Genomic DNA, 19,859 nt, shown 5'->3' on the forward strand with positions numbered 1-19,859 from the left:
AAAGCAACACAGCTCATCACCCTGAACACACCATCCCCACTGTCAAACATGGTGGTGGCAGCATCATGTTTGGGCCTGCTTTTCTTCAGCAGGGACAGGGAAGATGGTTAAAATTGACGGGAAGATGGATGCAGCCAAATACAGGAACCTTCTGGAAGAAAACCTGTTGGTATCTGCACAAGACCTGAGACAGGGACGGAGATTTATCTTCCAACAGGACAATGATCCAAAACATAAAGCCAAATCTACAATGGAATGGTTCAAAAATAAACGTATCCAGGTGTTAGAATGGCCAAGTCAAAGTCCAGACCTGAATCCAATCGAGAATCTGTGGAAAGAGCTGAAGACTGCTGTTCACAAACACTCTCCATCCAACCTCACTGAGCTCGAGCTGTTTTGCAAGGAAGAATGGGCAAGAATGTCAGTCTCTCGATGTGCAAAACTGATAGAAACATACCCCAAGCGACTTGCAGCTGTAATTGGAGCAAAAGGTGGCGCTACAAAGTATTAACGCAAGGGGGCCGAATAATATTGCACGCCCCACTTTTCAGTTTTTTATTTGTTAAAAAAGTTTAAATTATCCAATAAATTTTGTTCCACTTCACGATTGTGTCCCACTTGTTGTTGATTCTTGACAAAAAATTAAAACTTTATATCTTTATGTTTGAAGCCTGAAATGTGGCGAAAGGTTGCAAGGTTCAAGGGGGCCGAATACTTTTGCAAGGCACTGTATATCAATATAGACAATTCAATTGTTTAATTGTTATTCTTTTATCAGAAAATGTGTTATGGTTAAAGGAAAATAATAAGTAGAAAATACATTTTATTGTTTCCAACAAATATCTACGTATGTACTGTAATTTTTTTTTTTTTTTTTTTTTGCTTCATGTAATATTGATTTGTATATTGATAATAATGATAGCATAGAATTACAATTACATACAATTAGTACAAATTGTACAATTAATGTCATTTTTATTTTAGCATTGAGATCATTGTAAAATAAAACGAGTTTAAAAAAGAAATAATTTCCCATTTCTTCTCCAGTCACTCAAGGCAAGGCAAGGCAAATTTATTTATATAGCACAATTTAACACAAGGCAATTCAAAGTCCTTTACATCACATGAAGATCACAAGAATCACATTAAATCAATAGAATGCAAAACAAAGACAATTGAAACAGGTCATAAAGTTGTACATAAAAATTGCATTTAATCACGGAAAGAATTTTTAAAAAATCTACTACTAATAATAATTGAAATCAGCAATGGAGATAAAGCACAAGAGGAATAGAAAGCAAATAGCTTGAAATATATAGATAGTTATGGATATGCTGTATTAAACAAAAGCGTTTCTAGCCCTGATTTAAAGGAGCTAACAGTTCGAGGATACCTCAGACCTTCAGGTAACTTGTTCCAGAGGTAGGGAGCATAATAACTAAATGCTGCCTCACCCTGCTTGGTTCTTGTTCTTGGAAAACACAGGAGACCCGTTCCAGACGACCTTAGGGGTCTAGATGTTTCATAGGAATCTAACAAATCAAGCATGTATTGTGGTCCAAGGCCATTAAGTGTTTTGTAGATGAGCGGTAGTATTTTATAGTCTATCCTTTAACTCAATGGAAACCAGTGTAACGATTTCAAAACCGGTTTAATGTGGTTCAGTTTTCCTTGTATTTGTGAGGACTCTGGCTGCAGCATTCTGTACTAGCTGCAGCTTCCTGACTGATTTTTTATCAAGACCTGTAAATATACCGTATACAGTCCAATCTGCTGAAAATGAATGCATGCGTAAGTTTTTCCATGTCTTGTTGAGTCAGAAGCCCCTTAATTCTGGCTGTACTTTTTAGGTGGTAATAAGCAGATTTAGTGACGGACTTTAGATGGCTATCAAATTTTAGGTCTGAGTCAATAATTACGCCAAAATTTCTGACTTGATTTGTAGCTGTAAGTGACATTGTGCTAACTGCTAAGGTGCCTGCTTATCATTGACCTTTCCTTTTTTGGCCCAAAAATGATCACTTCTGTCTTCTCCACATTTAGCTGGAGAAAATTCTGGCACATCCATTCATTGATTTGATGAATGCATTTACTCAGGGAGACTAAGGGACTATAATCATGTGGGGACACAGAAATGTAGAGTTGTGTGTCATCTGCATAGGGGTATGACAGGAGATGTCATACTTTTCCATAATCTGAGCTAGGGGAAGCATATGGATGTTAAATAAGAGTGGATCAAGAATGGAGCCTTGAGGGACTCCACACATGAATTTGGATCGTTCTGACTGATGGTTTCCGATTGACTCAAGGTAAATGATGATTACTTGTCGCCGTTATGCTTATTTTGATGGAAATTACATTTCATTAAGTGCAAATATTTGCAACATTGTATATACTGTATAACACATAATAAAAAATCATCATTTTCTATTCACCTATTGAGTGAAAGATTTTATTTGACACTTTTAGACAATATACAATGTGTCCCAGAATGCGGATTGACCAGTGGTAAAGGATACACTAAATATATGTACAGTATACAACAATTCAGCACTACCTTAAAGTAAACATCTGTAATGAGTGATCTTTTATGTAACACTTTACATAGCACTTTAATTGAAGATAAGCATTCCATACATATTAAATGTACAAACGACATTTGTAATCTTATCCATTCAAAATGAATGAAAATGAAACCCACACTGCAAATTAAATGAAAATTAAAATGCAAATACAATTTAAATGAATACATATAGGATTGTACAAAATAAGATAACATTTGGATAAAATAGTGAATACTACTTTAGTCAATTAAAAAAAAAAAAATCGGTATACATTTTTAAAAAATGTGACAACAAACTAGAGGAATAACACTTATGAAAAATTAAAGATATGTCAAATAAAAAAAAATACAACAGTTGTCTAGAACCTATTTTATTTGATAGTAAAAAATATATATATTTACATTCGTAATGAAAATTATTTAAAAAAACAAACAAAAAATACCAAAAATAAATAACCAAAAACAAAATAACAGCGAAAAATACAGTACAAATAAAATGAGCTCCATCATTATTGTTATTTACCGGTAGTTTTTAAGTCTTACTTTCCTTAGACATAAATACAATATACAAGGTTATGTTCCAAAAATGTTCCTCGTCTGAGCCTGCCAGTAAGTGCTGAAATACAGTACACGATTATGTGCCTCTTCATTCAGTAGTCATGTGACTTCAATATATCATACACACTGTACATATTATAAACTATTTCTGTCTATAGACTACTATAGTGACTATTCCTTTTCCCCATTACTTTGAACAGTTTTTGTGGGCTTGTTGCTCACATTCCAATGATGTTTGTCACTTGACTGACACAGAGTTAACTTTGCCACTATTCAGCAGCACCAGGTGCGGCAACCGGATCTATTTACACAATGGTGTGAGTGTTTGTGCAAAGGTGCGCTTTTTAAATGGGCACAACTTGAGGTTCGGTGGGTGGGGTGGCAATGTCTTCCAGGATCTCTGAGTCAGGCTCCGTCACCACCACGGCCACCTGCTGACACACAGACCGAGTAATATTTGCAGGCCTTTACGCACGCATGTGTGCAAGCGGTACCTGAGTTGTGCTGGGCTCGGCAGCGGCCGGGGGAGCTGCCCGGACAGCCTGCACAGCTGGGGATGGAGGTGGGCGAGTCTGTGGGTAGCGAGGTCGCTCACTGGGCACCTAAATACAGAATTTACATATTCATTCATTCATTCATTTTCCGAACCGCTTATATATAGCGGAAAACACTCAGGTGACTAGAAGTTCCGCTCTGAGACCCCCAATTTGGCCAAATTTCAAAATTGTCTGAAGAGAGCAGAATTAAAGACGCCATGATTTTAATGAGATATTATCGCGTACTTACCTTGTTTCAATCCAAAAACTCCATGTAGCATGTATTACCGAGTGTCAAGACACAACTGTGAATGGCCACATCCAGATTTTTTTTTTTTCATTTTGTAGGTGAAACATGGTGATATAACAAGGGTCGCGATGCAGAAATCGCAGACAACAAGGAGTGGTTGAGGTTTTCTTTTTCATTTGGTAACCCTTTTAAACGTTATTTTTCCATTTTTCTTTGTTTGGACTGATTATTAATCATCTAACATATCGGGGAAAATGCGACAGTAACAAAAAAATATAGATACAATTAAGCGATAGTTATGAGGTAGATATCCGTGACTTTTTTACAGACGCCAAATTTTTCATTGTGACGTAATTTGTTTAAAAGTTTAAAATATGCGAGTGAATCATTTTTTAAAGTCTGGGTTTTTTTATTTTTTTAAACCAAATATTAGACATCAATTAATGATTCTAAGCTAAAAATGACAGACATTTTGAATAACAAATATAATTACTAACCTTCTTTTTATGGCTAGGTTGAAACAAAAGCGGTCGCGCGACGTCTGTAAACGGGTTTTTTAGGGTAAAACGGACAAATTAAAAATAGTTCGGAGGCTTAATGCGCCATGAATCTGCTATGGCAGCATATAGACATAATGTTCTATCAAGCACAACAGTTGTTTTGGCTTAAAATACTGCAGATTCTTTTAAAGAGGAGTGCAAGAGCAGAAACTGCGTTTTCAGTCTTCTCTGTGTTTTCCGCCATATATATATATATTAGTGCTGTAAAATTATCACGTTAACGGGCGGCAATTAATTTTTAAAATTAATCACGTTAAAATATTAGACACAATTAATGCATGCACGGAATGACCCGTTCATGCGTTGCCTCAAACAGTTTACAATGATGCCGTTTTAGCACATTGAGAGCGAAAAGGTAGAGAAATGCGAGAGGACACAGGCGTTCATTGGACCGCGCCTTTTATTGGCATTGGCTTTGGCAGTCTTTCAGAACAAACATAACCACTGTGGTGAACGACGTGGGGAAGAATTAAAGGAGACGATATTTTTCTTAACGCGTTTAATTAACCACAACGCAGAACATACTGTATACCAATTGCAGCCACCAGTGACAGACATGGTTGCCCAACTTCCCATCATGCATTTGAGTGGAACAGTTAAGTTGCTATAGTATCATTTAGTGAAAGCGCAACAAAAATAATATTCCTTTCTCGCCAAAAAATAATGTTCACAAAAAGAAAAGCGCTCAATGCAAAGAGAACTGGCATTCCTAATCAAAATAGGTATGCAAAATACACATAAAACTTACTCAGACTTTGCATTGGCTAGATTTCTAATTAATTTAAAACTCTCCATTGACACCTTGTGGTGTATTTCAATCACTACCTTACGTAGTTAAAGACACTGTGGAAGAACGGCAGGGAGCCCATGTGACGTCCCGCTCGGCGATGTCAACAATGGCGAACTCTTAGTTTAGTTTTTGATTGAAAATTTTACGAATTTTATTAAAACGAAAACATTAAGAGGGGTTTTAATATAAATTACTATAACTAATACTCAAATTTATCTTTTAAGAACTACAAGTCTTTCTATCCATGGATCCCTTTAACAGAAAGAATGTCAATAATGTTAATGGTATCTTGTGGATTTATTGTTATAATAAACAAATACAGTACTTACGTACAGTATGTTGAATGCTTATGTCCGTCTTGTGTCTCATCTTTCCATTCCAAAAATAATTTACAGAAAAATATGGTATATTTTAGAGATGGTTTGAATTGCGATTAAATACGATTAATTAATTTTTAAGCTGTGATTAAATTGATTAAAAATTTTAATCGTTTGACAGCTCTAATAAATATATATATACACCACATTTTTACCTCCACCTACTGTACAAGAGTATAGTGTTTTTTATTGGTTAATATCTTGTTCAGCTGCCAATGTTGCTTGTACTCGTGTTGCTGCCTCTAGTGGTCTGTCATGGTATAGTTGCACGGGGATTATCGATTGCGCCGGAGGCATGAAAACCAAACTATCAATTCACAGTGAGAAAAAAAGAAACAAAAAAGTAACGTGTAACGCAGGCCACAATTTGGAAAGTAGTGGAGTAAAAAGTACAGATACCAGCTTTGAAATGAAGTGAAGTAAAAGTAAAAAGTACCACTTCATATTTGTACTCAAGTAAAGTACAGACACACAGAAATGTACTTAAGTACAGTAACAAAGTACTTTTACTGCATTACATTCCACCACTAAGTACGAATACCACCAGCTGCACACAAGCTCCCTCTAGTGGTACGTAAAAGACTAATTGAATTAAAATGTTTAAACGACCTTTTTATAATACACTTCAGTGCATTTTTTAAGTATAATTCAGTAATATTCAACTTAAACGACAAAAGACACTATACATTATACAAAAAAAAAATACACTATACACTAGAAAAAAAACATTTAAATTAAATATTTTTAATTTATAAATAACAAACAAAAATTATCCATCGTTAGTAGTCGTAGAATAAATCATTTAAAGTACCATAGGTAAAAATATCCTGTCAAAATAAAGGGGAGGGGGGTAACCAAAAGGCACAATAATGAAGAAAATTGTGAGCAAATCTTAGCGATTCATGAAAAAAGGCAACCAAAGTACAGTGAGACCTCTACTTACAAGATGAATTGGTTCTGGAAAAGTTTTGTAACCTCAAAATTCCGTAAGCAGAGACGTGTTCGCCATGTAAATGCCCTAATCCGTTCTAATTCTAATTCTGACATAAATCTTTTATAATGCATAAAAATTAGGCTGTCAAAATTATTGCGTTAACGGGTGGTAATTTTTTTTTTTCAATTAATCACGTTAAAATATCTGACGCAATTAACGCACATGCCCCGTATGACAGTATAGTGAAATGCCCACTTGTTAATTGTGTTTTGTGGAGTTTTGCTGCCCTCTGCTGGCGCTTGGGTGCGACTGATTTTATAGGCTTCAGCATCCATGAGCATTGTGTAAGTAATTATTGACATCAACAATGGCGGGCTACTAGTTTATTTTTTGATTGAAAAATTTACAAATTTTATTAAAACGAAAATATTAAGAGGGGTTTTAATATAAAATTTCTATAACTTGTACTAACATTTATCTTTTAGGAACTACAAGTCTTTTTATCCATGGATCGCTTTAACAGAATGTTAATAATGTTAATGCCATCTTGTTGATTTATTGTTATAATAAACAAATACAGTCCTTATGTACCGCATGTTGAATATATATATCCATCTTGTGTCTTATCTTTCCATTCCAACAATAATTTACAGAAAAATATGGCATATTTTATAGATGGTTTGAATTGCGATTAATTGCGATTAATTACGATTAATTAATTTTTAAGCTGTAATTAACTCGAGTAAAAATTTTAATTGTTTGACAGCCCTAATAAAAATGCTTCAAAACATGTAAAAAAGTACATGTTACAATTAAATTATTGCACAAGAGACATTAAATCAAAGTTGTGTATAATGTAAAAACTAAGAATAAAGAATAAAAGTTAATGCACTCATGTAAAGCTTTTGGAACACAAGGGGCGAATGAAGAGGGCAATACAATACACACATACACATACAGTAGAGATCTTTCTTAGCCAATTGGATGCCAGGAATGCTCGGCAACAGCCAATGGCAGAGCAGCTATAAATATGTTACGCTCAGTAAACTCGTGGAACTGCCAGTCGCAGCCATACTGTATTTTTGTCTTTAGTATCTTGAAATTTCTTTCATAACAAGAGGCTATATTTTCCGGTTGAGGCATTTCTTAACCTAAAAATTCTGTATGTAGAGACGTTTGTAAGTACAGGTACAACTGTATATCATCCTGCATGTGCATCACCTGGCTCCTACGCGCAGCCAGCACGGTGAGTCCGAATAGCATGGCGGTGATGCAGATCAGCAGCTCCAGGACCAGGAAGACCACCAGCGTTCCCAGGATGCCGTCAATCAACAGCTAAGCGTCAAACAACAACGACAACAAAATTCATCAAAAATGCAAAAATGTAACACAAGTGCTCAACACATGAACAGAAAAAAATGGGCCATGCGCTTACTTTGCACTTTTGCTCGACCAGCTCGGTGCATCTCCTGAAACAATGTAGCTGCCAAGACAAAACATCAAAGGTGTCTACGGGTGCGTTTGAACAATATCCCCAACGACAAACAGGGGTTGCCTGTATATAGACAATATTTATTTGCGTCTTGCAAACACATTGTTTCAGTCAAGACCGGTTTAAGTGACCAGTGCTCGCAGGACACTTGATTAGCTACAGGTGAACAATAATACAAGCATTCGGGTTGCATTACCACAGCGTGGTATTCCATGCGGCGACAGTGCTCGCAGTGGTACGAATCCTGCCTGTACGGGAGGTGCTTGGACATCAGGCCCAGGGCGGCGGTAGCGAACGCCGCACTGATCAGATGAAGGACCAAGGCGCATTTCACCTGTCAAAAAAAAACATGAATCAGATTTTTTAACTCATTTGCTCCCCAAAAACGTATAAATATGTTCTATTTTTAATTGTTTCAGTGTCCCAAAGACATATTTACATGTCTTTTACGTTTTTTTTAGGGGTGTCAAACGATTAGAATTTTTAATCGAGTTATTTACAGCTTAAAAATTAATTAATCGTAATTAATCGCAATTCAAACCATCTCTAAAGTATGCCATATTTTTCTGTAAATTATTGTTGGAATGGAAAGATAAGACACAAGGCGGATATATACATACAACATACTGTACATAAGTGCTGTATTTGTTTATTATAACAATAAATCCACAAATTGCATTATTAACATTCTTTCTGTTTAAGTGATCCATGGATAGTAAGACTTGTAGTTCATAAAAGATAAATGTTATAGATACAAGTTATAGTAATTTTATATTAAAACACCTCTTCATATTTTCGTTTTAATAAAATTTGTACAATTTTGATTCAAAAGTAGAGTTAATATAATAATAAGAATAAAAATAACAATAATAAGAAATGAGTGACCAAACTCTGAGTAATGCCAGTTCTCTTTGCATTGTTGTTTAGCTGTGTGAGAATAGGGCCTCATTACTACAGACTGAAGTGCTTTTCTTTTTGTGAACATTATTTTTTTTGAGAGATAGCAATATTATTTTTGTTGTGCTTTCACTAAATGATATTCTGTTTGTTGTGAAGGAGTTGCAGAAGCGTATGCCAATAAACGGCGCAGCCCAAAGAAAAAGGCTAGGAGTGAATGAGTTAATTGGCTATTCTTTTGACCCAAAAAAAAAGACAAATAATAGTGTTTTCTAAAGAACTATACATTTCACAAAAACTGTTATGATTTTTAAAAAATAACTTAGACTAAGAAGAATCATGTGTTCATCCCCAACTGTAAAATTCTACTCACCCAAAACAAAGTGGGCCTCCTACCACTGTGAATCAACACCGACCCTGACAAGGCCACCTAGTAGAACCAAGACGTTAGGGGTCAGCTCAGGACAAACATTAGTGCTCCCGCTGACTATCCCACCTGGATAACGACGATGAGGAAGAGCGCCACGTCAGCCGTGAAGTGGATTTCGTGAAGCTGGAGCACAGACGCACTCAGGCACAGGATTAACACCGCGATGACCAGCTGGATGGCCTGAAGACAACCAGCATGGTGTTACATTGGCTGGCTTTGACGGCGATAAACATCCACTTCATTTGGACGGAGAGACCCATAGGCGGAGTTTGACTTTTGGGGTGAAATGACCCCGAAACGCAGTGTCAGCAATAGAGTTAACTTACATTAGGGTTGTTCCGATCATGTTTTTTTGCTCCCGATCCGATCCCGATCATTTTAGTTTGATTATCTGCCGATCACGATATTTCCCGATCCGATTGCTTTTTTTTTGCTCCCGATTCAATTCCAATCATTCCCGATAATTTTTCCCGATCATATATATTTTGGCAATGCATTAAGAAAAAAATGAATAAAACTCGGAGGAATATATACATTCAACATACAGTACATAAGTACTGTATTTGTTTATTATGACAATAAATCCTCAAGATGGCATTTACATTATTAACATTCTTTCTGTGAGAGGGATCCACGGATAGAAAGGCTTGTAATTCTTAAAGGATAAATGTGACTTTGTATATTGTGACTAAATATTGCCATCTAGTGTATTTGTTGAGCTTTCAGTAAATGATACTGCAGCCATTCAACCCAAATGCATGATGGGAAGTGCAACCATGACTGTGCGTAGGGGCACCAATTGATATATCTTCTCTGCGTTGGGAAAGAACATAGGGTGTTAAGAAAATGATCAACTACTATCTTTCTTCCCCACATTGCTTTCCCACATTAATTTTAATTGCTGAGAGAGGGATTCTAAGGCGTTAGCCAATTAAAAAGAGGCTCCAAAGACTGCCAAAACTCTCTCTACTCATTATACGCTGCGTTTAGCTCTATATATTGGTAAAACGGCACCTTTATAGATTGAACGCGACAATGCGTGAGTAGGTCGTGCAGCGCATGCGTTAATGAGTTAACGTGATTAATTAAGAAAAAATAATTACCACCGTTAACGCAATAAATTTGATAGCCCTACTTTAAGCCAAAACTACTCTGGATGAGTGTAAGACATTTTGTCTGTAACGTTATATACAATTAGAAAACGCTTTAAATAAAAAATATATATATAAAAAAGGCATATCCGATATTTTTTTGCTCATTCCGATACTTTGAAAATGGGATGCCGATCGATCGGGACATCTTTACTTACAATGTTATGCACCCCTTGTGATTTTGCAAGTTCACCCACTTAGAAAATAGGTAGAGGTCTGAAATTTCAATCATAGATGCATTTCCACTTATAGAGACATAATCTAAAAAAAAGATCCGGGACTCACGTTGTATGATTTTTCGATAATTTTTTGTAATTTACTCGGGTTCATATGCATTTGTACCCCTGAGAATCAGCAATAATTATGACACTCAAAGAGTTGTCAGACTACCTTAAAAAATACCTACCTTACTCCATGAGTAAGTACCCACCCACCACCTGTTTGAGCTCAATATTGTGACCTGTGCACCCCACAGTTAGTCATAATCCAACACCATGGGCAAGACCAGAGAGCTTTTGAAAGACACCAGAGAAAAAATTGCTGAGCTCCACAAAGCTAGAGAAGGCTATGGGACAATTGGAAAGCAGCTTGGTGAGAATAAATCAACAGTTGCAGCAATTGTTCATAAATGGAAAAAGGCTAAACATGACTGATAATTTACCTTGGACTGGGGCTCCATGTAAAATCTCTCCTCGTTGAGCATCACTCATGATGAGAAAAGTGAGGGCTCAGCCAAGAACTAGGCGGCAGGAGCTGGTCAATGACCTGAAGAGAGCTGGATGCACAGTTTCAAAGGCTACTGTCAGTAGAACACTAAGGTGCAATGCTTTAAAATCATGCATTGCTCAGAAGGTTCCCCTGTGGAAGCCAGTACATGTGAAGGCCCGTCTGAAGTTTGCCAGGGACCATCTGAATGATGCAAAGGGATCATGTGGTCAGATGACACCAAAGTAGAACTTTTTGGTGCAAACTTTACTTGTCATGTGTGAAGGAAAATGAAGGATGAGTACAATCCCAAGAACACCATCCCCACTGTGAAGCATGGGGATGGAAACCTCATGCTTTGGGGCTGCATTCCAGCAAAGGAGTATGACTGTACTGTGTAAAGAGGAAGAATGGTGAAATGTATCGTCAGATTTTGATCACAAATCTCTTTCCCTCAGAGACTTGTAGATGAGTCGTGACTGGATCTTTCAACATGACAATGATCTGAAGCACACAGCCAAGCTGACCAAGGAGTGGCTGCGTAAAAAGTGTGTCAAAGTTCTGGAGTGGCCTAGCCAGTGTCTAGATCTCAATCCAATTGAAAATCTTTGGATGGAGCAGAAACCTCGCGTTTTTCAACGACAGCCCCGAAACCTGACAAGTCTAAAGAAGATTTGTGTGGAGGAATGGGCCAAAATCCGTTTCCTTATGTGAAAACCTGCTGAACAACTACAGAAAGTGTCTGACGTAAGTAATTGCAAACAAAGGCTTCTGCACTAAATGTTAGCACTGATTTTCTCATAGTAAAAATACTTATGAACCTCAGTAAATACAAATACAAATAAATTATTGAAAAATCATACAATGTGGGTTCTGGATTTATTGTTTCAATAATGATTGAAATTTCAGACCTCAACCTATTTTCTAAGTGGTGTGAAATTGCAAAATCACAAGGGGAGTAAATACTTCTGCTCCTCACTGTATACAGTATGTGTATGCATGTTGACACTGTTCGTGTTCAATCCTCGGTTCAAAATCAGTTGTTCTTGAAGCTTTTGAAAGCCTAGGTTTAAAAAAAAAAAATGTAAATATCCATCTTGCCTCCTCAAGTGTAGTTTTGGCTAAGCAAAGCAAAGGACCGTCTCTGAGGTGCTAGTCACATGATCTGTTCAAAAAATAATTTTGACCTATTATGAAATACTTTGTAGGATTTTTGTTCATTCCATTCATTTTGGTTGTTTGTTTTATTGCTTTAGAACCTTTATAGACAACATTTTAATGGCTAGGTCTTTATTTTAAAGGGGAAAATCTGAATTTTTTACATTCGGCTTTAATCTTTGAGTTAGTGGGGGTTTGGTTGGTGGAGTTTATTTAAATAAATTTTGTGCAGTTTTTTTCAGTAGTTTGGTAGTTCCAGGGCTCTAGAGTGGCTAAGCTAGAGCGAGTCAGTGGTGCCTGCTTAGCTTGCCAATAAAAAAACGATATTAACAGATCTAAAATAACCAAACAATTTCAAAATGCAGATCATTTTTGAAAAATACTCATGTGGCCAAACACACACCAAACTGCTGTAATTCATGTCATTCTGCAGGACTATTTTTTTGTAGGTGCGTTATGTGACCACAACAGAGAGGAGTGCTTCGGTCACTCATGCTCAGTCTGCTGGGAACTCCCTTTCGTTCCCACAAAAAAAAAAATTTGCGGTCGGTGAAAAAACGAATGTGATATCACCCCACCCTGCTTGCCTAGACAGCCTGTTACCTGCAGAGCTGCTGGATTACAAATGTTGCTGTTCATACTACAATTCTTGACATGCAATGGTAATAACTTTATCCTGAAAATTGAAGATTGCATGGGTTATCAGTGATTCTCATGCGTGCATATGTTGTTTTTTATTGGTATGCTAAGAAAGCACCATTGACTCTCACTAGCTTAGCCACTCCGGAGCCCTGAAACTAACACATAAATAACAAACTGCATGGAATTAGTTGAAATCAACTCCACCGACTAATTAAACCCCTACTAACTTGAAGATTATGCCTTATGTCAAAAAATTCTGAACTTCCCCTTTAAATTAATTTATAGGAAAGTCAATTACCGTATTGGCCCGAATATAAGACGGTGTTTTTTGCATTGAAGTAAGACTGAAAAAGTGGGGGTCGTCTTATATTCGCAGTCTAGACGTTATACCCATTCACGGCGCTAGATGGCGCCAGATATCATTGAAGCGATGTTCTTTCATGACAGATCTCAGCTACTCTCAAGTTGGACCAGTTTGCATTATTTTATTGCAATGTTTTTCATTATTCAGATTTGTTTCAAGACTACAGTTACAGTTAGACTTCACTTTGATGGTTAATGCAGTTACATTTCAAAAACCAGAAGCCATTCATTTACGAATGTGATTGCACTTTATTTTACATATTTACAGTGCCCTCCATAATTATTGGCTCCCCTGAAAAGGATGTGTTTTTTAGCTTCTGATATATATTTTTTAAATTCAAATAATATGGGACCTTAATGGGAAAAAAAGAAAAATCCAACCTTCAATACAAGTGCATTCATTCAGTGGGGAAAAAAATCTGACCAAAGCACACGGTCACAGTTGAAGCCTGGGACCGTGTGTATTTTTGTGTGAGACCATGATTGAGCTTTTTGGCAACAAACATTCTAAGTGGGTCTGGCGTGCCACGAAAGATGCGCATGCTGAAAAGCACCTCATACCCACTGTGAAGTATGGGTGTGGGTCAGTGATGCTGTGGGGCTGTTTCGCTTCCAAAGGCCCTGGGAACCTTGTTAGGGTGCATGACATCATGAATGCTTTGAAATACCAGGACATTTTAAATCAAAATCTGTTGCCCTCTGCCCAAAAGCTGAAGATGGGTCGTCACTGGGTCTTTCAGCAAGACAGTGACCCTAAACATATGGCCAAATCTACACAAAAATGGTTCACCAGACACAAAATCAAGCTCCTCCCATGGCCATCTCAGTCCCCGGACCTTGTTTTGTTGGCAAAAGGGGTTTGTACAAAGTATTAACACCAGGGGTGCTAATAATTGTGACACACATTATTTGATGTCAAATAATTTTTTCTTTATTTGGGATTTTTTCCCCACTGAATGAATGCACTTGTATTGAAGGTTGGATTTTTCTGTTTTTTTCCATTAAGTTCCCATATTATTTGAATAAAAACAAATATTAGAAGCTAAAAAACACATCTTTTTCAGGGGTGCCAATAATTATGGAGGGCACTGTAAATGTTCAGATATCAAGATTTGAATGAGGCAAAATAACATGCTTTTTCTTATAAATATATTGTTATAATCATTTGTTTCAGATGTACTGTAATTATTTTCTGTATAAAAATTAATTTGGTGTTCAAAAAGTCTTTTTTCAAACTTGAGTCTTGAAAAAGAGGGCGTCGTCTTATAATCAGGGCCGTCTTATATTCGGGCCAGTATGGTACATGCAATGACATTTTCCCCCTCAAACTCCGCCTTTTGGGAGGCCTCCTCCCACTCCAAATGGATTGCTGTCAGTCACAGTGAATAGTTAAACCAAACCAAACTTGCCCACCCCTAAAGTCTTTGGCTCCATCTTGAAGTGAGACTGCAGCTGGCCTGGGGTCAGCGTCCCCGGCGGGGGCATCAGGTTTTTCGGGTCGTTTTGGGCCATCTCGCTACAGCTGACGCAAAAAAGGTTTTGGAACATGTTTTAATGATAACAATCATAATAGACAGTTTCATGTTTCAACTTTAGATTATAAATGTAGGCCCTGTTTGTCCTTGAGTCGTCTATCTGACTCAGCCAAAGAGAGAGCGAATGCTTAAAGGCACAGGTACAAAACATTCAACCCATTTATCAGCTTCCCTCATGTTGATCAAAGCAGTTTGCAATATCATGCAGTGCAAATGGGAATCTTAAGTGATACATTTTATAAGACTTAATTATATGTTTCTCATTTGTCCCCCTTCATCACTGCAGTGCCCTTTTAAAGGTACACTGCACCAAAATGGGATGGAGCTGCAGTATGACTAGGCTCTAGTCCAGTAGAAACATGTAGTCATCCATCCCTCACACATCTCCCTAAGAACATATATTCTGAAAAATAGGACGCTCTTACCTGTGCTGAGTCACCAAAGAACCTCCTCTCGGTCACAATGTTGTTGCTGTGCAGGCAGGCTGTGAAAATAGGAGTGAGAAAGGGTGTGTGTGTGTGATTGCACTGCAGCAAACGGGCCGCTGCAGACTTTTCGCAGACTTGCAGTCCAGGATGGAAGGAGGGAATGTAGCGGAGACAACTCCCATGATGTCATCACGCAGTGACGCTAAAAATCATTAATTGATGACGATACTTTTTTTAGCTTGGCTTCCCCCCTCCCTATAATTCAGAGATATTTTTAAAAAGGTCACAAATGAGGTAATGGGCATAGGAATTTGTTTATTTTTTAAGTCTATTTACTCTAAGTGTGAACTCTTATCTTTAAATTTATATGTTTTGAAGTTAATGGCTAAATGTGTACATTTGTATTCAGTGGCGCCTCCAAAAATTTTACATAGGGGTGGCCAGATGGGGCCACTTAAAATCTTGGGGTGGCACACCAAAACTAAAAGCCATAATTTCATGTTTTCATTATATTATTGTAGTAAAAAGGTCAGGGGAAAACTATGAAAAAGACTTAAAGACACGCCTACTGATATACTTTGGTGTATTGTGCAATATTTGATGTTACTAATGATTTAATGTGCATAGTCCATAACTGTCCAGTCAACATTTAGAGTTCCACAACAATTCTGTTTTATTGTGTTATGTATACACTAGGCATAAGGTGTACATTTAACAAAACAAAATAAATGCATTCATTTGGGATGAAATGCATAACTGATGCTACAACAATCTAAGGTGGCCAGTGGGGTGGCCAACAAATTTATAGGGGTGGCCGTGGCCACCCCAGGCCACCCCCTGGTGGCGCCACTGTTTGTATTACATGTATTATTTTATTCACTGTTTAAAAAAAGTTGGCTGAACTTGTAATTTGAAGTCAATCAATATCACATTAAGTTTTGGTGGGGAAAAAAACATGTTAATGCTATATACGTATAAATTTGACTTCTGTTAGCTTTTTCCCCCCTATTTTTTTACCTGTACTGTTCAGCTGATTTGACATGAAGAACAGGAATCAGAGAGTCCTTATGATCTGAACCGTTTTAATTAATCACATGGGAGTTTGATATCCTCCCTGTGTGGTTTGTTCATTATGTTTTATTTATTGGGAGAAAGGGGTGAACAGGAAGGAAGGAAGCAGACAGAAGAGGAGAACAACAAAAAACAACAGGAAATATGTACTGTACAGTATTACATGCCTATGCTACCTATGAACATAGTGGTGTTATCATAAACTACTAATGGTGGATGTGTGGGGAGGGGTGACAACAGAGGAGAAAGAGGAGGGAAGGCATTGGCGTGGAAAGTGGGGCGCTGAGGGTGCTGCAGCACCCCCTGTTGTTTGGGGGAAAAGTTTTAGTAGATTATTTTTGTTATAAATACATAAGAAACAATTGTGTATTTAACTTTTGAGATTTAATATACAGTGCTGCTCAAAAGTTTGTGAACCCCCTCAACATTTTGGAATTTTCTATTATTTCAACCTGATTTCCTAATCAATCAATTCAGTAGTTTTTTTTGTTTTTTTTAACAGTTGTGTTGTCGAGACTAAATTAAAAAGAGTTTTCATCAACTGATGTAGGTGCAAAATTGAACTGTTTGGTCACAACCAAAACCGCCATGTCTGGCGAAAAGTCAACACTGCATACCACCAAAAGAACCTTCTCCCAACAGTGAAGCATGGAGGTGGGAATGTCAAGATCTGGGCTTGCTTTTCATCCTCAGGACCTGGACAACTCCACATAGTCCAGGGAATTATGAATTCTGAGGAATATTGTCAAATCCTAGAACATAACCTGACGCCATCTGTTTTGAAGTTAAAGCTTGGCAGAAGGTGGATCATGCAACATGATAATGATCCAAAGCATTCCAGCAATACAACCAAGGAATGGCTGAAAAAGAAGAAGATTCGTGTTCTGGACTGGCCCAGTCAAAGTCCCGACCTAAATCCCATTGAAATGCTGTGGCGGGACCTGAAGCGAGCAGTTCATGCCAGACGCCCATCAAACCTCTCTCAACTGACTGCGTTCTGCAAGGAAGAATGGGCAAAAATCCCCCAAAGTAGATGTGAGAGGCTGATTAGTCACTACAGAAACCGTTTGGTTGAGGTAATCTCTGCAAAAGGAGGCGCAATATCCTATTAACTGAAGGGGTTCACATACTTTTGCACACATGATATCTGAGTTTTTCTTAAATCAACCACTTTTGTTAAATAAAGAATGACAATATAACTATTTCTTTTGTTTCAGTCCATTATTTGGAATGTCAGTATTGTGGATTTGGGTATAACTTAACATTTAATAAGGTTATTTTAGTTTTTTTTACAAAAAATCTGACCATCGCTGTGGGGTTCACAAACTTTCGAGCAGCACTGTATGTCGAAAACGTTTTTGTTAGTGAATAACATGGTCACCACCTGAATAAGTTGAATAATTCACGTTGAATAAGGCGCTAGTGGAAACGGAAAAGTTAACTGTTGACAGAGGAGGTGTTAACATGCCGCGAAAACCTTTTTTACTTTCTTTACAAAAACAGTGATATTTTTCTAAAATTTAATTCGAGGCCAAATATGGAGATGATTATGATGATAGTTCTATAATAGTGCCCAGCGAGGAAAACTTAGCTGCAGATTTACACCGTGGAGTCCAGAAAGGTTATCTATCTGTGGTGTCCTTAAATAGGTAAAACATGCTTGCATTGTAGCCATATTACTATTTGTTTTTGCTGTTGAGCTTCCACCATGCAGCACTTTGCTGGTTATTCATGTGCAACTGACATGAGACCTTTTCGTTTCCAAATGTGTTCGTGTGTCATTGCGGTGTCTAGCTGCGGGGGTTTGCATTATAATATACAAGCACTTTTATCTGCAATACAAAAACTCCAACACACCCTGTAAGTGAAATAGAACGCTGTTTTTGTTGTTACCTAGTGGTAGTACGAAACTATCCAGCCAGCGTGTGTACTGCCATTGTGCACGCCTTGGATAGAGAATATGGGCAAGCATGACAAATTTGGACTGAAACGCCGGTTTTTGGCAAAACTAAAAGAAGATTCTCAGCACCCCCTGCTGTGAGTGACTTCCAGTGCCCCTGAGGAGGGTTCAGCAATGTGAGATGGGAACAGTATTATGTAAATCATCTGTAAGCAAGCCCGTCGACAGGGGGGGGGTAACCGGGTATGTTGTCCCAGGCCTCAGGACCAGAGGGGCCTATGAGTGACCCTTAATTTATTTTACTGACATTCACATATTTCTTTTTTATTTAAATCATTGTCTGATTAAATATTATGTTCTACTCGATATATACTTAAAAACTTTAACATATTAAATCTTTGAAATATATAATTTTCCCTTTTTTTGCACAACGCCCCCCTGTCTTAGCAGAGAATGGCTTGACCCCGCTCTGGCGCACTCAAGGCTACACTACGTACGTGGCCTGAAGCGGCAAATTAAAATCTGTCATTGTTATAAACTCTGAATGTGGCGAGTTGTCATAAATCGGGCGCACAGAAAAGAAAAGAAAAAAGAAATGAAGAAAATAGAGGTGAACGAGAAAAAATGATGACGTTTTTAAAAGGGGGACAAGATGCCAGAGAATTAGGGCTAGAGTTGGCTGTGGACGGTGATGTCGGTAAGTGAACAACAGCCGCTAACACTGACCGTTTACATTCGCGATCACCGTGACCAAAGCCCGATTCGAGTCTGTGACCGGACGCTTGTAGCCTATTGAGCTGCGGTATGACAAGACATGCGCTCTCGTGGAGCCGAGGAGAGAGAAGGTGATGGGAGATCAGGGAGTCTGTGGGGAGCTGAACAGACTCGGGTCCAGCGGCTGGATTTAGCTTGGGTTTACAACCCACTGTGTATTATAGCAAACGCTAATACGAATCCATCACCGGAACAGCAAAAACAAGCAGCATTGGAACAGCAGAGGAACCTGTCAGGGAGAGACAGGGAACTGTCAGGCAGCCTACAGTCAGAGCTGAGGAGGGGGCGCGTCCCGGGTCCCACTCAGCACAGCAGCCACAGATCAGTAGGGAGCGTGTGTCAGTCAGTCTGCATTCATTATAAATGCTGTTGTTGTTGTTGTTTTATTTGTAGTAATGAAGACCTAACAGGCACAGGATGTTTAGTTATACTGTTTTTGTTGCTTAGTAGGCAGGCATAGCACTCTCAGTTGTATTAGTTGTTGTTTTAGCCTACATGGAACAATAGATGGAAATGGTTTGTTTATATTGTGTCACATCGCATTACGGTCTATTAAATTTAACTGTCCATCTCAAATAATTTGACAATTTACAATCATTGCTTGCAAAGAGTTACAAGTACTGCGTATGCTGTCGTAACAAGCCGGTGGTAGGGGCGGGGTGCGGGGGCCCGATAATGGTCTCTTGTCCCCGGGCCCCTGCAAGTCCTGCCTGTAAGTGTGGATATGTTGACATCCGATTCTATG

The 19,859-nt window shown here is 37.9% G+C and overlaps 1 protein-coding gene across 3 annotated transcripts; it reads right to left on the reverse strand.

Annotated features, from left to right (window-relative positions):
• Window positions 1-1,211: 1,211 nt before the first annotated feature.
• Window positions 1,212-15,510, reverse strand: LOC130910642 (uncharacterized). 3 transcript variants are annotated; one of them, XM_057828112.1, is made up of 9 exons: window positions 15,367-15,510; window positions 14,820-14,925; window positions 9,454-9,567; window positions 9,331-9,387; window positions 8,257-8,394; window positions 8,004-8,051; window positions 7,790-7,903; window positions 3,616-3,723; window positions 1,212-3,552 (listed from the first exon to the last, which is right to left on the reverse strand). In XM_057828112.1, the coding sequence occupies exons 2-9, from the start codon at window positions 14,916-14,918 to the stop codon at window positions 3,466-3,468; spliced, it is 765 nt and encodes a 254-aa protein (XP_057684095.1). In that variant the 5' UTR covers window positions 14,919-14,925; window positions 15,367-15,510; the 3' UTR covers window positions 1,212-3,465. The 3 variants fall into 3 exon arrangements, with proteins under 3 accessions (XP_057684095.1, XP_057684094.1, XP_057684096.1); XM_057828111.1 differs by having other exon boundaries at window positions 14,820-14,928; XM_057828113.1 differs by lacking the exon at window positions 8,004-8,051 and having other exon boundaries at window positions 14,820-14,928.
• Window positions 15,511-19,859: the final 4,349 nt, after the last annotated feature.

This window comes from Corythoichthys intestinalis, chromosome 22 (genome assembly GCF_030265065.1).
Source record: "Corythoichthys intestinalis isolate RoL2023-P3 chromosome 22, ASM3026506v1, whole genome shotgun sequence".
Lineage (NCBI taxonomy): Eukaryota > Metazoa > Chordata > Actinopteri > Syngnathiformes > Syngnathidae > Corythoichthys > Corythoichthys intestinalis.

What these genes read in the sequence shown, in the direction of transcription:
- LOC130910642 (XM_057828112.1), bottom strand. Translation starts at nt 14,918, where the DNA reads ATGGCCCAAAACGACCCGAAAAACCTGATGCCCCCGCCGGGGACGCTG. An exon ending in TGGTCGAGCAAAAGTGCAAA is followed by an intron (nt 7,904 to 8,003) that starts GTAAGCGCATGG and finishes TTTGACGCTTAG; the next exon opens with CTGTTGATTGACGGCATCCT. An exon ending in CCGAGCCCAGCACAACTCAG is followed by an intron (nt 3,553 to 3,615) that starts GTACCGCTTGCA and finishes GTGTGTCAGCAG; the next exon opens with GTGGCCGTGGTGGTGACGGA.